The sequence below is a fragment of the Podarcis pityusensis genome, assembly GCF_964106645.2.
Source record: "Podarcis pityusensis genome assembly, chromosome: 3".
Classification (NCBI taxonomy): domain Eukaryota; kingdom Metazoa; phylum Chordata; class Lepidosauria; order Squamata; family Lacertidae; genus Podarcis; species Podarcis pityusensis.
The window spans coordinates 70,255,560-70,273,804 of NC_138026.1; the positions used below are offsets into that span (position 1 = coordinate 70,255,560).

The 18,245-nt window shown below is 40.9% G+C and overlaps 1 protein-coding gene across 12 annotated transcripts in view; it reads right to left on the reverse strand.

Moving 5' to 3' along the window:
* Positions 1 to 18,245, reverse strand: part of AGPAT4 (1-acylglycerol-3-phosphate O-acyltransferase 4) — a 59,781-nt gene that overhangs the window by 19,139 nt on the left and 22,397 nt on the right. For 7 of the 12 annotated variants that reach the window (XR_013984723.1, XR_013984724.1, XR_013984725.1 and 4 more), the window contains exons 2-5: positions 14,981 to 15,216; positions 3,639 to 3,808; positions 2,852 to 3,013; positions 1,136 to 1,289 (exon numbers count right to left, since the gene is read on the reverse strand). Coding sequence is in view for 7 of the 12 variants with exons in the window: in XM_081000710.1 (XP_080856836.1) it covers positions 1,136 to 1,289; positions 2,852 to 3,013; positions 3,639 to 3,808; positions 14,981 to 15,158 (664 nt within the window). In the remaining 5 variants the exon portion in view is untranslated. Of the gene's footprint in view, positions 1 to 1,135; positions 1,290 to 2,851; positions 3,014 to 3,638; positions 3,809 to 10,246; positions 10,280 to 12,738; positions 12,886 to 14,980; positions 15,217 to 16,027; positions 16,186 to 16,945; positions 17,047 to 18,245 lie in introns of those variants that run through there. The other 5 variants (XM_081000716.1, XM_081000715.1, XM_081000712.1 and 2 more) reach the window with 5 other exon arrangements.

Consider the following 18,245-nt stretch of genomic DNA (forward strand, 5'->3'; position numbering starts at 1 on the left):
GGCATCTAATAGCAGTCTATTTAGCTGGGAAAATGCTTCTCGCATATATTGTGCTAAAGGACAACACATAAAGTGAGGAAATGTAAACTGGAGAGTTCATGCAGTACCTTTGTGCCAGCAAGCAAAAAAAGATTTGGGACAACCAAACTGAAATTAGGACAAAAGGGAAGGAAGGGGCAAAGGATTATGGAACTTCTTTTCAGTTGGCTATGAGGTCTGGCAGGTGTGGGAAACCCATGGCCTCCTGGCTGTTGCTGAAAAACAAATCCCATCATCCATGGCCACTGACCATGATTGTTGGGGCAGATGGGAGCTGTAGTTCACCTATCTGCATTTCAATGCAAATCACAAAAATAAAACCCAAGAGTAAGTTAAAACATCAATTTTGCAAAATTATCAAAATTTAAAATAACATCCCCCAAATAGTTTAGATTTTTAAAATCCCCTTGACAGTTGACACTGTTTTGAGCCAAAAAGGTAGCCTATAACTTTCTCACTGTTAACACATAGAGAACTATCCTGTCTAGAGAAAAAAAGTCATGGGAACCGTGGGTTCATTTGGATAATCATGTCTCAGCTTTAAAAACCACACAATGAACAAACATTTCCTCCCTCCCTCCTAGCAAGAGCAATTAAACCAGGAAGCCTTCTGTTAACTACAATTCCTGGTTCATTTGACCTGGGAGGCCATGGTTAACAAGCATCAGAACAAGCCAGAATATTGAGCCAGCCTCAAACCATGATTTAATATCCTGACTTGGGAAACTGGTTGATGGAAGACTTCCTGGCTTGTTTGCTCCAGCTGCAAAGGAAAGGATGAAGGAGCTTCATATGCAGTCATGTCTTGTTCATGTCTCCAGTTATTAAGCCAAAATACCATGGTTAGAATGCAGCCATTTGGAGGAAGGATTTGACGGAAGGGAAGTAGCGTTATTTTGAAATTATCATGAGTAAGCAGAACTGCCATTAAGCCTTTGCAGAAAAACTGTTGGTCTAATTTAGTGGCTGATGTGAACCAGTGGCAACTGCTGCTTCTGTTTTAGTTTAGATGCTTATTTAGTTGCAGTATGCAGATAACTCTGAAAAAAGATTTCAAAATAATATCTTGGAAACTTTTCCTTGTGCAATTCCTTACCTACATTTCTCAAACACTGGACGGTGACAGCAAATCCCTTTGTCCGTGGCAGCAGGTGATATTTGAGCTTGGGTAGGCCTTTGGCTTCAGCTACCTGCATGCTGATTTTGTGTTTTTGCTCTGTGAACCTGGTGCCTTCACAGTGAATCAGAAACTGAAAAAGAAATATATATATATATACCACCAAAGAGCTTGATAAGGAAGATAAACCGACTAAAGAAATAACAACAACAAAACCCTGCAACGAATTCATTACATTTTGTTGTATACCAGTGGACAGTTTACACAGATGAAATCAAATGACTACTGCTGATGCAATATGTTAATGCAGCATTTCAGATAAATCACAAAAGTGCAGCTGTCTCCAAAGGCATTAGGAGAAAGCCTAGCCACTAAGAAAGGTGCATCAGGCTGCAAAGTGCGTTACGCAGCATGAGTGTAGAAGCACGGATGACTCACATGGCTCTTATGCATACCACAATGCTCTTTCCAACTATCTGCCGAGTCTGGTATCTGTCTTAAATAGCTTGCCACAGAATAGCTCGGTATCACTGGGGGTATTTGCTTCCAGAGGCAAATACTAGCTTCGTAGGAAGGAGCTTCCCCAAGACCACAGCAGAACATGCCACCTATTCATCTCTAGAGCTCAGCCCTCCCTTCAAGTGAGGCCAAAGAGAACTGGAAGATGCTTCATGTGGACTGTGTAAAAGAGGGGTGACTAATGTCTTCAACTTTGGAGGAACAGATCTTCCCCAGGCAATCTGCCCCACCTCCCAGGGATAACATGAGGGTCTAAAGGTAAAGGGACCCCTGACCATTAGGTCCAGTCGTGACCGACTCTGGGGTTGCGGTGCTCATCTCGCTTTATTGGCCGAGGGAGCCGGCGTACAGCTTCTGGGTCATGTGGCCAGCAGGACTAAGCCGCTTCTGGAGAACCAGAGCAGCACACGGAAATGCCGTTTACCTTCCCGCCGGAGCGGTACCTATTTATCTACTTGTACTTTGACATGCTTTCGAACTGAAAGGTTGGCAGGAGCAGGGACCGAGCAACGGGATCGGCAAGCCCTAGGCTCTGTGGTTTAACACACAACGCCACCCGCGTCCCTAACATAAGGGTCTAACTTCAAGCCAAAAACGAAGAAGAGCACAAGAGAACCATGTTCCACTCCTTCACAAAGGTGTCACTGAAGAGGTCTCTAAAGCAGGTTTCCATTTCCTTATGGGAAATGTTACTTCTGATAGGATGCTCTCGTGCTCCTTTTGATCCATCCAGGATCACTTCCTATGCAAAATCTCTTGGGCAGCTGCACTGCACTGCACTGCCCAGCCAAAAAGAAAAGCAAAACAAACTAAAAAATCAGGACTGCTGCTCACCTGACAAGCACCATTCTAAGCTGCAAATGAGAGTTCACCTATTTGGTGCCTGTCAAGTGCATAGTGGCAGCTTGCCAGTCCAAAATGGTGGAGGGGACTGGAGAAAGCTAAAGTACAGGCCAGATACAGCCTACAGGTCTCCTGTTGGCCACCCTTGTCCTACAAAACAACCACACAAGCCTCTAAAATGATGGAGTTCTTTGGCAAATCAGCTGGTGTGGAAGGGGTTCCCTGAAAAAGGGTAAAAGAGTATTTATGTTCCAAATTCAGAGTTATTACATTTTAATGGTTTTTGTGCCTCCTGAAAATATATGTTTTCTACTCTACTGCCAAGTGTTTTACCCAGAAGTTTTCAGGATAATCCCGGAGATTGAGTAGGGCTTGCACGACATTTTTCCGATCTTCCTCCCACTTTCGCGTGCAGAAAACTATCTCAAGGAAGTACCACATCCAGCCAATGATTGGCATAGAAGCAAGCTCTTTCTTTGCAAGTACTTTGGAACTCTGAAAAACAGAAGAAAAGGCAGAAGAAAATAGTTTATTTAAATAAAAGGCAATATATCTGTAACAAGAGGAGGGATAATTAAAGAGACACCTGTACACTTTTTTATATACATTCATGCATCCCTTTGGAGAGAGCGAATCACTGGAATAACATTGCAGCAATGTGCTCCAAATGCCCTCAGCCAGACAACACCCTGGTCGCTGTGCTTTGAATTAATCATTACTATTACAAAGCAGGGACATGCAACTAGTTCACAAGTCCAGCAACCAAGTACAGCATCTTATGAAGAAGGGGATAAATATCTTGGTTTTGTTTCTTGCTTGAGATTACTCAAACAGGGGATTGTCAAGCACTTAGCTGGCCACAGTATACAACTGATTGGTAGGTTTGATATATATATATATCAGGTCCGCATAACCTGTGATATACCACCATGCAACATTGAGCTCACCCTCTTCTTCAGCTAGTTCTACTCTTCCAAGCCAATAAAAAGGAAAATTATAAAAGTGCCAATTTAAAAAAAAGAAGATGCACAAAGGCACAACCCAAAATCTAAGTGACCTCCGATTTGCTTCATAGAGTTCCTGTAAAGGGCAATTGGTTGAAATACTAGTCAAGACTCACCCCTAAGACTCCAAATCTTTCGCAAAAGTTCCAGCTACAGAGAAAGTCAATTTCAAAGTTGTGATTAAGGATTACTATGGCATTCTCTGTCCCGTACTTTTCATAATTCTGGGGGTCCGTGTAGAGTGTACAAATTGTGCCCGACCACCATTCCAGCAACATCACCAATTCTGGAACGAACAAACAAATCAACGAATACATATTTATAACATAACCAGAGGTTTTGTTAGAGCATTCATTCTTGATTCCTCAGAACATATTTATTTATTTCTTATATTTATATCCTGCCCTTCCTACCAAAGCAGCCCATGGTGAAAATGGATAATAATTGTCTAAGCAGAATCCTGAAGCACCAACAAACCAAATACAATTATACACAAAGAGGGCCTGGTTGTAGGAAACATAGAGATCATTATATCCCTTTAAAATCACTGGACGAAGGACTTAGGTCATAGAATCATAGAATTGTAGAGCTGGAAGGGACCCAGAGGTTCATGTAGTTCAACCCCCTGCAATGCAGGAATATGCAGGAATATACAGTGATACCTGGGGTTACATACACTTCAGGTTACAGACGCTTCAGGTTACAGACGCCGCTAAACCAGAAATATTACCTCGGGTTAAGAACTTTGCTTCAGAATGAGAACAGAAATCGTGCTCCGGCGGTGCGGCAGCAACAGGAGGCCCCAGTAGCTAAAGTGGTGCTTCAGGTTAAGAACAGTTTCAGGTTAAGAACGTACCTCCAGAACGAATTAAGTACTTAACCCAAGGTACCACTGTACAGGGATCCAACCCCCCAGGACCCTGGTGTTTTCAGCGTCACACTCTAACCAACTGAGGTCCTGGATTTAGTTTTCTGCGGGGTTCTTTTATTTTTTACCTACCCTTTTATATTACTGTGAATAGTGTGGAACAGAAGACAGATCTCAGGAAGGGAGACAGCTGACAAGCAAGGAAACTAGGAACTGATCTGTTGCAATACATTCCCAGGGGGGGAAAACACGCATTCAGGCAAGAACAGCTTAAAAGCTTTTGAGCTAAGACTGCTATCGTACTACTGTCAGTGCCACTCAATTTATTTATTTATTTTTAAAATAACCTAACTCTTTGATTTTTCCCCAGAACAAAAGTATTTCTTATCCTAAGTGAATTATAAAATTTAAGGGGTAAATAGACCTGTATCCCAAACAACGGTTGTACCACATAATTTAAATGTGCTTTTTGTGGAGGTGGGACAATTTAAAAAGGGGGGGGGGACTCATTCCCCTGCCTGTTGCTTTTGTCCCCCACCCCACAGTTATGGTTCTCCAAGATGAACTTAGTTCAAAATGGTTAACAAAATGGCTCTTTTAAAATGTGGTGATTTGGAGGGGGTTATTGGGTTGTTTTTAATTTTTATTATATATTTTGTGATTTTATATTCTGATTTTGTTGTGTGAACCGCCCTGAGACCTCTGGGTATAGGGCAGTATATAAAAAACACATACATACATACATACATACATACATACATACATACAAGGTAAAAGGACCCCTGACTGTTAGGTCCAGTCACGGACCACTCTGGGGTTGTGGCGCTCATCTCGCTTTACTGGCTGAGGGAGCTGGCGTTTGTCCGCAGACAGCTTTCAGGTCATGTGGCCAGCATGACTAAGCCGCTTCTGGCGAACCAGAGCAGCGCACAGAAACACTGTTTACCTTCCCACCGGAGTGGTACCTATTTATCTACTTGCACTTTGACGTGCTTTCGAACTGCTAGGTTGGCAGGAGCAGGGACTGAGCAAAGGGAGCTCACCCCATCACGGGGATTCAAACCGCCAACCTTCTAATCGGCAAGTCCTAGGCTCTGTGGTTTAACCCACAGCACCACCCGCGTCCCTACATATATACCAGAAAGAAGAAAGGGAGGCGGGAATGGATATATGAAGCAGGAATAGCAACTTATTAGAATCTCAGTTGAACTTCAGAACTTGGCAGAGCAAGAAAAAAAAAAAATTAACCCCACCCACCTAAAACCTTCTCCTTTACATTTCACACTAAACTTTTGGAGAGATGAAGCAGGAAGAGCAGTGTGCCAAATGCATACTGATGACAACAGACTCCAAGTCCCTAGCTGATCTAGCCTACTTATTTAATGCTAAAAAGCATGGGGGATGAAGATGGAAGCCAAAAATGCAAACGCCATGGGGTCAAGCAGAAATCCCCCAAGCACATTTTTTTGGAGACAGGCATCCAGCTATAAATGGAACCATTGCAATGCAGTACTGCCGCCTCAGACAACTGTTCCTGATGGATATGAAGATCAATTGTATCAGAAACCACTAAAAGATCAAGGAGAGATCAAAAGGGTCACCTTCCCCACATCTTTCTCCTGATAGAAGGAATCCCACTAGGCAACAAATGGTTTTTTCCCCTCACTGCCAAAACCAGACCAAAAGAAGCAGATCTAGAAAAATTAGCTGCATCTAAGAGTGCTTGGATCTAGTTGCCCAGCACTTCCCTCAAGCTTCTTTCCCAAGAAAGGGACATTTGCCATCATCCTACTATAGATATTTAATATTTTGGTACATATTTTAAAAACGTATTAAAAGAGTGTTCAGACATGAAAATATACACTGTCAAGAGTCAGCACGAATCGCCTTCTTCAGAACTTGGGTACAGAAACTTCAAACAACATTTGATTTTAGTGCCTGAAACAACCGTGAATGCAAAAAAGCAAAACAAAAAGCATTTCCCCTACTAAGGATTAAAGCCACGTAGAATATCAACCCTGACTGAAGCTTAAAATAGTTCTCTCAAGTGCACTTGAAAAAAATGACATTTAAATCAGGTGTTACTCTGCAGAATAGTAAAATGATTGCATAATTATCCTTCTGTAAAAGCACTCTTTGTACTCAAGCTTCTTCAGAAGGGGGGAGCAAAAGAAAGTGGGTACCATAAACAGGAAGCCCACATACTCCATTATGCCAAAGTTTAGAAGACTTTTTATTTGAACAGACACAAATTTAGTACCATGAATGATTCAGGTCTCAGAATTAAGGGATTCAGATTTATATGTTTACTTACCTGATGGCTTTGCTCCTCATGTTGCATTTTAAACTTGCATTCTACTCGTTTATTAGCATGTGTGTCATACAAGCTACCATCACCCCCACACTCCAGGTATTGAGGTGAATATTTTGAACACAGTGAAAGAGAAGTTACAAAAAATGGAACGAGGACAAGGGAAGATGCTGTCATAGCCAAAAATTCCATTTTGTATACCATCCACAAAAAAGAAAAGAAAAGCTGCCACTGCTTTGAATGTTGTTGTTTTTGAAAAAAAGAATAAATATTTTATTATAAAACCACCTTGATATTTTCTGTTGAAGAGTGGTATGTAGGTTAATTAAATAAATAAATAAATAAATAAATAAATATAACAACTCTCCCTGGATTTGTCTGCCTCAAAGTCTTTAACTGTTAACTGAGGCTCACCGCTTCAGACCCTCAGCCTCATTCTCATGAAGGGCAGAAAATAAGATGAAGGTTGTATTCCCTGTACTCCTCCCAAGTAATCCTCATCACATGTAGTTCCTGGGCATGGCTAGTGTTTCAAACAAGGGATGTAAGGCAGAGCAATTAAAAAACAAAATGCATGTGTTTAAATGTGATGTGGAAGGCACCCTCGGAAGACTATATGCCACATGAAATCATGCGGTATTTGGCCCAGATGCATTGCTGTTCCCTGACCAGAATGTGCCAAAACACAGAAAAGTGTTCAACTTCCTTCTCCTGCTTTCTACATCCACACTACCAGCCAAATAATGTTTTTACCGCTGCAACTTTTGCTCCCCTGCTGTATTCAATCAGCGCCTTCAGGGATGAGTAATTATTTGCCAAGTAATTGTTGTTTATTCAGTTTATCTATGAGCCCATGAATGAGAAAAGAGTACAAGAAAAATGCAACAGCACGCACTCATTTGCAGCCAGTTTTTTTTTTAAGGGATAAAAATTCAAGGAGCATTAATTAAATCTTATTATTTATAGTCAAACCTTCACTGTACACATGGGGAGGAGTGGGGGAGATGAGCATCTTCAAAACCAACACAATCCAGGAGCTTACTACCACCGACTTCAAGTAAAGGTTTTAAAGAAAGATAACAGATTGCCCAATTTCCTGTCAGATTATTGTGGATACACACTTTAGCTTCAAGCACAACACTCATATATTTAAGTAATACTTCTCTCACACATGCATGTGCACATAAAAAACATGGGATATTTATTTCAGTTGTATAGCCCAGCTCACAAGTATGGACTGTGCAAGGTCAATGGAGGAAGAAAGGGCTCCCAAATAACTTTTGTACTCCAGAAAGTAACTGCCTGACCCTTTCACCAGTTGGACACTAATTCTGATTCATACAAGCCCTGGTGCAAAAACTCTAGAGTGCGGGGGGTGGGGGAATATGGCAAAAGGGTTCCAGAGGGCATGGCAGCAGAAGAGTAGGAAGCTTAAGCAAGACTCACTATATTGAAATTAATAAATGATTCTGTAATAGCAGTTTTACCTAAAAGTTCATGAGCAACACTGTCTTATAACATTTTATTTTAATGTTGTAATATTTTAATGTTGTATTTTAATTTTGTTTTTAAGTTGTAATCATTCAACTTGTTTTTATTATTGCTTGTAAGCCGCTCTGAGCCCGGCCTTGGCTGGGGAGGGCGGGGTATAAAAAAAAAAAAATGATTATTATTATTATTATATTATTATTATTATTATTATTATTATTATTATTATTACTCACAGGGAAAAGTAGAGAAAGAGAGAGAGAGACAACTTCACAGAGTTAAACTAGGACAGCAGCCTAATTAGCCGACATAAATTATCTCAGCTATGTTGAACAATTTAGATACATTTGAAGAGCTGGCCTCCTTTCCCCATCCCTTAAGCCAGAATTAATGTGGCATAACTAGAAAATAGATCTTGGAAGTTGCCAGGCTATTTTTTTTCAATTCCTAAAAAACAGCCAAATAAACCTTTTCAGAAGATTGCACAAACTGGGACATATGTTTGCTCCAATGACAAATATTTTAAGCATTCTGCTAACCTTTCCTTACTACCTTAAGGGAGGACTGGCTGAGTTTTAATATTCTCCAGCTCTGCCACTTCAAATGTCACAAGTAACACCTCTAGACAAAACATGTACTGCTGTCATGCCTAGCCTAACTTGTTTCTTCAGCATGAATGGCTCTACATCTAGATAAAGAAATTTACCCTGAAGAATTTTCCATTTTGGTTGTTCCGTTTATGTCATGTAGTATGACAGGTACTAGAATGTGTTTTAGAGCACAAAAAGGAGATTCCCATTTGCACATAACTTCCAATATTCTAGTTACAGATAGGTAGCCGTGTTGGTCTGCCATAGTCAAAATAAAAAAAATCTGAAGAAGTATCTGAAGAAGTGTGCTTGCACACGAAAGCTCATACCAAGAACTAACTTAGTTGGTCTTAAAGGTGCTACTGGAAGGATTTTTTTTATTCCAATATTCTAAAAGCTTTGGAGCTCCATATTTTATTACCCTGTTCTGATACGGAGAGAGACATTTTATGTAAGCCAAATTGTATGCTGGGCACACCCTTCCCATTCCTCAGAAAAACTACCATTTTCATTAAAAGCTTCATCTGGCTGGCTGCAGACATCGCCTGAGATCACCGCTACACTGAGATGGAAAACCTTCTCATAGCAACTTCCCAGCAATTGATCTGAAAATAGCTATTTCCAGAGAAGTCAACCAGATGGTATTCTGGGGAATACATGCTACATATTTTCAGTATCCTTTCAAAATACACACACACACACACACACAAACAGAAGACTATAACTGGGATAAAATACCATTTAGGAAATCTCATTCCTGATGCTACAGAGTTTGAGAGAGAGAGATTTCAAAGTCAAACAGAAGGAAAGGTACAAAATGAGAGAGGGACAGAAAAGTTCAAAAACTTCCCTAAAAATAAAGGAACACCAATCCAGTGTTATATCAAACAGGCAACCTCACAAAGTTGGTTACAGCATGTGTGGTGCTGATAACATCAAGGTTGAGGGTTCAATCCCCTTAAGGGGCCGCTGCATATTCCTGTATTGCAGGGGGTTGAACCAGATGATCCTCTGATTCATAAGCCCAGAGTCATTAACACACACACACACACACAATTCCTCCCCCTACACACACCAATGCTCTTACTTGCTTAGAGCACAGGTGCTTACACACATTTCTCCCTTTAACCCTAATCCACCTCCTTCCTTTCCATCAGCATAAGATTGAGGCTGATACCATGTTGGGATGCATTGTCACTCATCACAGCAATTCCCCCCAGTTTGATAGTTTAGGGTAAGGTAAAGGAACCCTGAATGGTTAAGTCCAGTCAAAGGCGACTATGGGGTTGCGGTGCTCATCTCACTTTCAGGCCGAGGGAGCCGGAATTTGTCCACAGACAGCTGTCCAGGTCATGTGGCCAGCAGGACTAAACCGCTTCTGGTGCAACGGAACACAGCAATGGAAACCAGAGTGCATGGAAACACCATTTATCTTCCTGCCGCAGCGGTACCTATTTATCTACTTACACTGACATGCTTTCTATCTGCTAGGTTGGCAGGAGCTGGGACAGAGCAACAGGAGCCCCCCGTTGTGGGGATTCAAACCACGACCTTCTGATCAGCAAGCCTCAGAGGTTCAGTGGTTTAGGCCACAGCGCCACCCGCATCCCTGATAGTTTAGGGCAGGGATCAGCAACCTTTTTTGGCCATGGGCCAGTCCACCATCCCTCAGACTATGTGGGGGGCCGGACTATATTTTTTTTTGGGGGGGGGGAATGAACGAATTCCTAGGCCCCACAAATAACCCAGAGATACATTTTAAATAAAATCACACATTCTACTCATGTAAAAACACCAGGCAGGCCCCACAAATAACCTAGAGATGCATTTTAAATAAAAGGACACATTCTACTCATGTAAAAACATGCTGATTCCCGGACCATCCGCGGGCCGGATTTAGAAGGCAATTGGGTCGGATCTGGCCCCCGGGCCTTAGGTTGCCTACCCCTGGGTTTAGGGTAACCCCCATGCAGTCATGTAATCAAGATAAGCCACCAGAAGGCAGGCAGGAGCCTTGCTGAGCTAATTAAGAATTGGTTTTTTCCCTTTATGTTTCTTTATTTCCCAATCCTATTTAAACTAGGGGCTTATTAGATCCTCCTGACTCCTTATGCAGTAGGTCAAACCCCATTTTAAACACTTACCTTTTTATTTTGCACTAAATATATATCCAAAGGCTACCGAAAAGGAGGCAGAAGGAAAGCAAGCAGAATGTCACAGTGTTTTAAATGCCCACACCTAGCGAACTTCAGTCAGAGATTAAGTCCTCTCAATCCCTAAAGGCTTCCAAATCTAATATTTAGTTTTAACCATGCCAATATACAAATATAAGCTCAAATGAAAAAGTAGTCTACCTAATGCCAAAAATAAAACATAGATAATTTGGAAAGACTAAAACATTTTTCAACTAAGGTGTGTGTAGAAGAGGTCAGATGGGAAAATAACTCTAAATAAATACTTGGCAAGCGAAAGACAATCCTCTCATTTGTGCAACAATGTCTTTTTCTTCTCTATTAACATTACAGGCACTGTTACAATGGACAATAAGGAAATCTGATATGCACTCACAAACTGAGTGCCAGGGGTTGGCAATTAAACACCATCAACAATGCACTGGAGTTCCATTTTTAGTACTTATTATTATTATCTTATTTCTTCAATTTCTAAATCAAAATGGAAGAATTATGTTCTAAAAATGTGATATAAAATTTTCCAGTTGAGAGGAGTGGATGGATAGGGTGGGAAAGAAAATTAGCCACTGAAACAGAAAACCAGATGTTTCAGAATACCCAGTGTGGAAAGGCAGCAAAGCCTGCAACAAGTGCAAATCTATGCTGCTTGCTGCTAATTCTGGTTGTTGGTGCCACACTACATCATGGCAGACACCGCCTCATTCTAGTGCGGGGTGTGGAAATCTGACCAGTGAGTTTGTGCAGGCTCAGAAGAATGATCTCACATTCGTTTTCAAGCAGATATCCAGTGCAATCATCTGGATTAACAGACAGACACAGAGAAGTTTTTGTAAGAATTAGCATTCAGCCATGGTTTCATCCCACCCTTCAGAAAATCATTCTACAATTTGAGTTCTTGAACAGCTCCAGTGAGTACGCTGGCTAGCCTAATGACAGATCCCCAAAGAACATGAAAATTCAAATAGGCTAAATCATATCTAGGGGTATACTGTAAACCACCCTGTGATTCTCAGATGAAGGGCAGTATATAAATTTAATTAATAAATAAATATCAGGTCTGAGGGGGGCCCAAACACGGGGACTCCCACTCACTCTACTCTTGCAAACCTACTCTCCTGCCTGCCTGCCTGCTACCACCTCCTTTTTAATTTTTAGATTCATATTCTTGTAGCAGCAGTTCTCTTCTCTATCCCTGGTTGGGTAGCTTGAGTAGCAAGCATAGGATTTCTCCTGACTTGCTTTCCCCCACACACTAGGAATTCAGAAAGAATATCTTCCCATTGTTCTACTGGCCAGTTTCCTTCTTGCTATGCACTGTACATTTACTTCACAAGAAAAATCACCAGAGGACACTGAAGGACTAGGACAGTGGCAGGAATCTCATTTCCCAGAGGGGTAGCTTTTTTTTTCTTTTTATGCCCTGGACTTATGATGCCTTAAAGATGAACAGGTTTTATTATGGCTCATGTTCTCATGGACAACAGTCCACTAAACCTTATGCCACTGTTTAAGGTGGCAAAAGCACCTTTGTTATTTTAGGAATGTGTTCAAGACACAAGAGAATTTGGGGGATAACAAAAATGACAAAAATGCCTAGTCACAAGAAAAGTAGGTGCTGTACCCTTTTATTAAGTTGTTCCAAAAGCTGTACATACTTGAAAAACTCTGACAATTTGCACTATGCCCCAAGTAGGCTCACACACTAACTCACTCTCACAGAAAGATGTTAAAAGTACACTCAGCTTCTCCAGCCCTCACAGCCCTCACCTCTTTAATGTACTTTGTTAAATGGAGAGATATATTAAGACTTCCCGAAGCCTCTAACGATCCTGCTTCTCAAATGCCAGACACATGAAGTGGTGTCCCTGTGTGTCTCTCAGCAAGCGCACACTGGAAAAATATTTTCTAGACAGTCTAGAAAACATAGAAACAGCATAGAAAAAATAGTCCTTGCACCACTTTACATTTCCCTTGCCATTTTCTGGATCTAAGCTTGAGGAGAGAACTTTCTTCGGTTCTTCAGTATTTATTTGCTTTGGATTTTACTTTCCACATAACATGTTTCAACTACAGACTTTGATTCCTTATTGCTTACCCACAGACTATAAATTACCTATGAATAGGTTAAATAGCACCAGTCCCCGACTTACCACACATAACAGAGTCTCCATTTCAAGCTTCGTATACAAAAACTTCATTCAGCATATTCTAACCCCGCTAATACTCTGCCATCAGTATTTAAACAGTCATATGTTACATTATTGTGAGAGATATTTTTGATATTTCACATCTGCTAAAGACTATTCCCTTTTTATTGGTCAACTTAACTATTTGTTTAACCATTATTCTACTGGAGTTTCAAAAAACCTGTTGCAAAAATTATTCTTTTGACTGCCACTCCCTTTTCTATTTTTTCCTCCTCCAAGGGCAAGTATTCTAAACTCTCCACTCAGCCCCTGGTTAAGACCAAGGAGCTTTGCCATTCACTGGAGAATGATTTCATCGCATCTATCCAAATGTCATAATTTGTACAGTGCAATTTGATCCAGAGATTTAATAACATCCCTTTGAAGCACACAAGAATAGCTATTGGCATCGTCTTTATTTATTCAGAAAGAAAATTAGGAACCAAGACAACTAACACCCGTGCCACACACACACACACACTATCCCTTTGGTTCTCTTAGAAAGGCAAGCACACCTGTCATCAAAGCAGGCTGTGGGGGAGAAAAATCACTCCTCTGAAAGTGGCCACCAGGGAACCCGTTACCCGCTATTGAGTTTATTCACAGACTTCGGTTCTTGTCTGTCTCTCTAGAGAGAGACTGTTTCAGATAGAGGAAGATTCCCTTGAGTTCAAGGTTTCTTTGGGAGCGGGGGGTGGGGGGTGGAATGGGGCATTTTTGAAAGCAGCCAATTCTAGACATGCAACTAGAATGTAGGCTGCCATTTAACCAGGGTTAAGAGACTGTGAGGCAGTTGTGTGTGTCCCGTGGTTCCCACCAGCTCCTCCTTGTGATAAAATGGCTTCAAACCACTTTTGTTGTTTCCATGAGCTGGACATACCTTGTGACAAGCTCTTACTTTGCTTCATTAAAGCTATCACAGAAGACAGAGTTTGTTAGAAATTTAGCCTTGCTGGCAGCTCATAACCTATCTCCTAACTAGGTTGTTGAAGGTTGTTGTTGTTGTTTACAAAAAGGAAATTTTTGAACTGCACAGTGGTATGTGATTGTAACTCATGTGAATAGTACATGCCACTCACAGACACTCTGCATGGACGCTTTGTTGCTTAGAGTCGTTCTGGGACATTTGGAAGCCAAAAACAGAATGGCAGAAAATCCTTAGAACTTGGAATTCAACAACAATAATGCAGAACAGTTTCATTTTTCTAATCCAATTGTGTTTGAAACCTAGACTGAAAAGCCCTCATTGTGCAAATCTGTAGAGATGTATCCAGTTGGAACCATCTGCCAATAACAAAGGTTTCCATGAGTAGAAAGGGGAGGCTGCTCAATAATATATACTTAGGAAATTGAGGAGAGCAGAGTGTGGGAAGAAAAGAAGCTCAACTATCTGCAGCCTAACCATTAGAGACAAAAAAACACAAGCTATGTTTGTCCAAGGGAAACCCAAAAGCAACGATAATGTAATTGCTCAGTACTTTGTGATATTTTATATGGCTGTAACAAATGCAGCTGTATTAGCCTTTGTGGTATCCAAAGAAATTCATCCTGTGATTTATAGAAGTTATTCATCACTATCTTCATAATCACAGTAAAACTTGGCACCGTTGCTAAACTCGGAAGACACTTCTACATGGCTTTTGTGTGTGCCACAATCATGTTATTTATTTAGGAACAACTAGGAGATTCTTCTTGCCCCCCCCCCCAAAGTAGGATGAAACATATGCAACACACATCTAGCAAAAGCAACATGGAATGCTTTACGCATTTAAAATTCACCCTCCCACAACACAACAGAAATAAAAGGTATAAAAATGTCTTACGGCTTGAAATGCAATAAGCCAGCTTGCAATTGACCTTCCTGAAAAGTTGCTTGTTGAACGGCCAGAGGATTAATGTGAAGAGTTGAATGAAGTTGATTATCAGTCCCGACACTATAAATACATAACTGATAAGGAGGTGGCAAATGAATTGAGACTTCAGAAACCCAGTGATGTCCATGATTTAAGGCGGCAATGCAAAGCCTTCAGAAAGCAAGCCAAACAATTCGGAAAGTTAACTGCAAAAAAGATGAGAAAACGTTTGTTTTTAAAAAGGTTAAACTCGTGTTACTGTGATGACTCCAACTCTTTTCTACCCAAGAGCAACAACATATTTAATGTCACCCTCACAAAAAGCAAATCTCACAAAATTAACATTAGATGATACATAGCAATATTGGGACCATCTCTGAAATGTAGCACTAGTTATGGGGTAGTCTATGGTCACTGGGTCATACCCTTCTTTGATCCTTTGATCTTGATTATATCTTAGGGTCCAACACACATTCCAGATTATAGCAGGGGTTTTTTTTTTACAGATGGAGGGAAATATGGGAAGTGCAGAAAGCAGCTATATAAAGCTACATTTTAAAACTTTGCTTATTAAAAAAAGAAAAGAAAATGTGACATTTTTCAGACACACACACACACACACACACACACAGATACATGTTACTAACACCCTTAATGGATGCAGACCCTGTTAAGAGGTCACTACATACGTCTTGATAAAACAGACAAACATTTTCAGAACATTTGCTCTTAGCTGCCAATGACACGGCACTGACAAGACCAAAAAGGAACAACTTGAAAAAGCACTTTAAATTGGTTACCTCTGCAGACTCTAAAACCTTGGGTAGGAAATATACGAAATAGTTTAAAATATGATCTATTTCTACCCTTCTCCCATTAAAACTCCACTTCAGAAACTTGAACATAGAAATGTTGCCATTTCCAAACAGTAAGTGTTAAAGGAGTTTGTGTCCTCCCCCCATCTGAACACCCACAAGGGGATCATGTTTACTTTCTATAAGAGCTGCACAACACTACCTATTGCTTTATTTCCAATGCTAGCTCTTCATTTCACTTTCAAGGTCAATCCTGTGAACACCATGTGCTTCTTCCTTTCCTTCCCCTCTGCTGCCGTGCCCGACAGAAAGACATGATGCTTCTTGACAGATATCGCCAGCAGAAGGTTATAGCTCTTAAAAGATATTTCTAGAGAGACAAACCCAGAATGTTACAATAAGATTTATTAAAACTTACTTATGAGGGTAAAACCCTGTTTCCCAAGTACCACCTATTTTATCTTCTTAGTAAACTTTGTCAAACAAAATCTTTGTGGCCTTTGTTAATATACACCACCCACAGGTAAATGCTTGTTGTATTACTTGCAAATTAAAATAAATTTAGTTTCAAGTTTTGTGGTTTTCATTTTTTATACAAAACATCTGTCTGTCTGTCTCTCTCTCTCTCTCTCTCTCTCTCTCTGTGTGTGTGTGTGTGTGTTGGCACGCATGCAAGTAGTTAGCCTTGGGACCAGCACTGACTGTATTACACCCGTTCCAATCCTGCCTTTAGGACCAAGCCCAGAGAATAGCATTGCCTTTGAGTCTCCTGGTAGCTACACAATGGGGTTCTGAAGGGGACTCTCTTATCTCCAGTGCTATTTAATATCTACGTGACATTGTTGGGAACGGAATGATCATTAGGGAGTTTCGTAATGATAGCATATTGCTATCAGTATGCTGATGACACTCAGTTCTATTTCACCATAATATCTTAATCACAGAATCATATAATTGTAAAGTTGGAAGGGATCCTGAGGGTCATCAACCCCCTGCATAGCAGGAATCTCAACTAAAGCATCCACTGCAGATGGCCCTCCAACCTCTGATTAAAAACTTCCAAGGAAGGAGAGTCCACCACCTTCTGAGGGAGTCTGTTCCACTGTCAAACAGCTCTTACCATCAGAAAACTCTTCCTGATGTTTAGTCAGAATCTCCTTTCTTGTAACTTGAATCCACTGGCTTGGTTCCTACCATCCAGAGCAGGAGAAAACAAGATTGCTCCATCTTCCATGTGACACCCTTGAGATATTTGAGGATGGGTATCATAGCTCCTCTTTTCCAGGCTAAATAAACCCAACTCCCTCAATCATTCCTCATAAGGCTTGGCTTCTAGACCCTTGATCATCCTAGTTGCCCTCCTCTGCACATGTTCCAGCTTCTCAAAATCCTTCTTAAATTGTGGCACCCAGAACTGGACGCAGGAGTCCAGGTGGTGCTAGGCATCTTCACTTGGTCACAAGCGGCCGATAGCCAGGTGCAAAATGTGCCTGGCGCCTGGCTAATTTTGAACACTGCCAGCAACGCCTTGCTGCTGCCTCACACCATGCAGTAGCCCCTCAGAAAAGCAATCTTTATGTTGGACTTGTGGGGCAGAATCAGGGGTGCTTGCTGCTTGCAAGTGGATTTATGGAACCCTGGGCAAGAAGAAGATTGTATGCATTAAGCTTGCCATATATATTGGACAAAGAGCTTTCTGTATAAGGACAGCTAAAATAGGAAGCAATTTAAAAGCACCTGTCATGCATGCTCTGATGAATGACAATTTGTTCAATGCTATATTGGGGGCGGGGGGTGAGGGCTGTTGTTGGCTGTGTATAGCTTGGTGTGTGGGTGTGGGTGGGTGTGAATACACACACACACACACACACACACACACAGTATAAAGTTTTAGTATTATATATGGTTAGTCTTCATCTGATAAGAAGTGAGAGAAATACAACTTTTAAAAATAAATAAGTCCACATCTACTATTCCACCTAGAGGACATGTTCCCTGGGTTTTTTTAATGGAAAAGGCTCAGAAGACAGCATTGACAAAGTGTGCTGCATCTCTATAAACATTGAAGTCAGTCTGATCCAAAATCATCAGAAGCAATAAAGAACAAAATACCTGTCAGGCTTATATATCAGAAAGCTTGAAGTCGCTTAGGCCAACAAATTTCCTGGGAATTAACTAACCTCAGCTCTTGCTCAAGCTGAATGTTTCAAATAGATTCTGTCTAGAATAGAAAGTAAGAAGGGAGCTGCCACAATATTTCTCTAAATAAATGTGTACTTTACAACTTTGGCATACAGTTGGAACTATAGCAAACAGCACACACCAATAAACTATCACAAGCCCACTCAATAAACTTCACCATTTTCATATGTAATCTCCATTTAAATAATGACGACGATGTTCGGGACAAAAGCTAACAC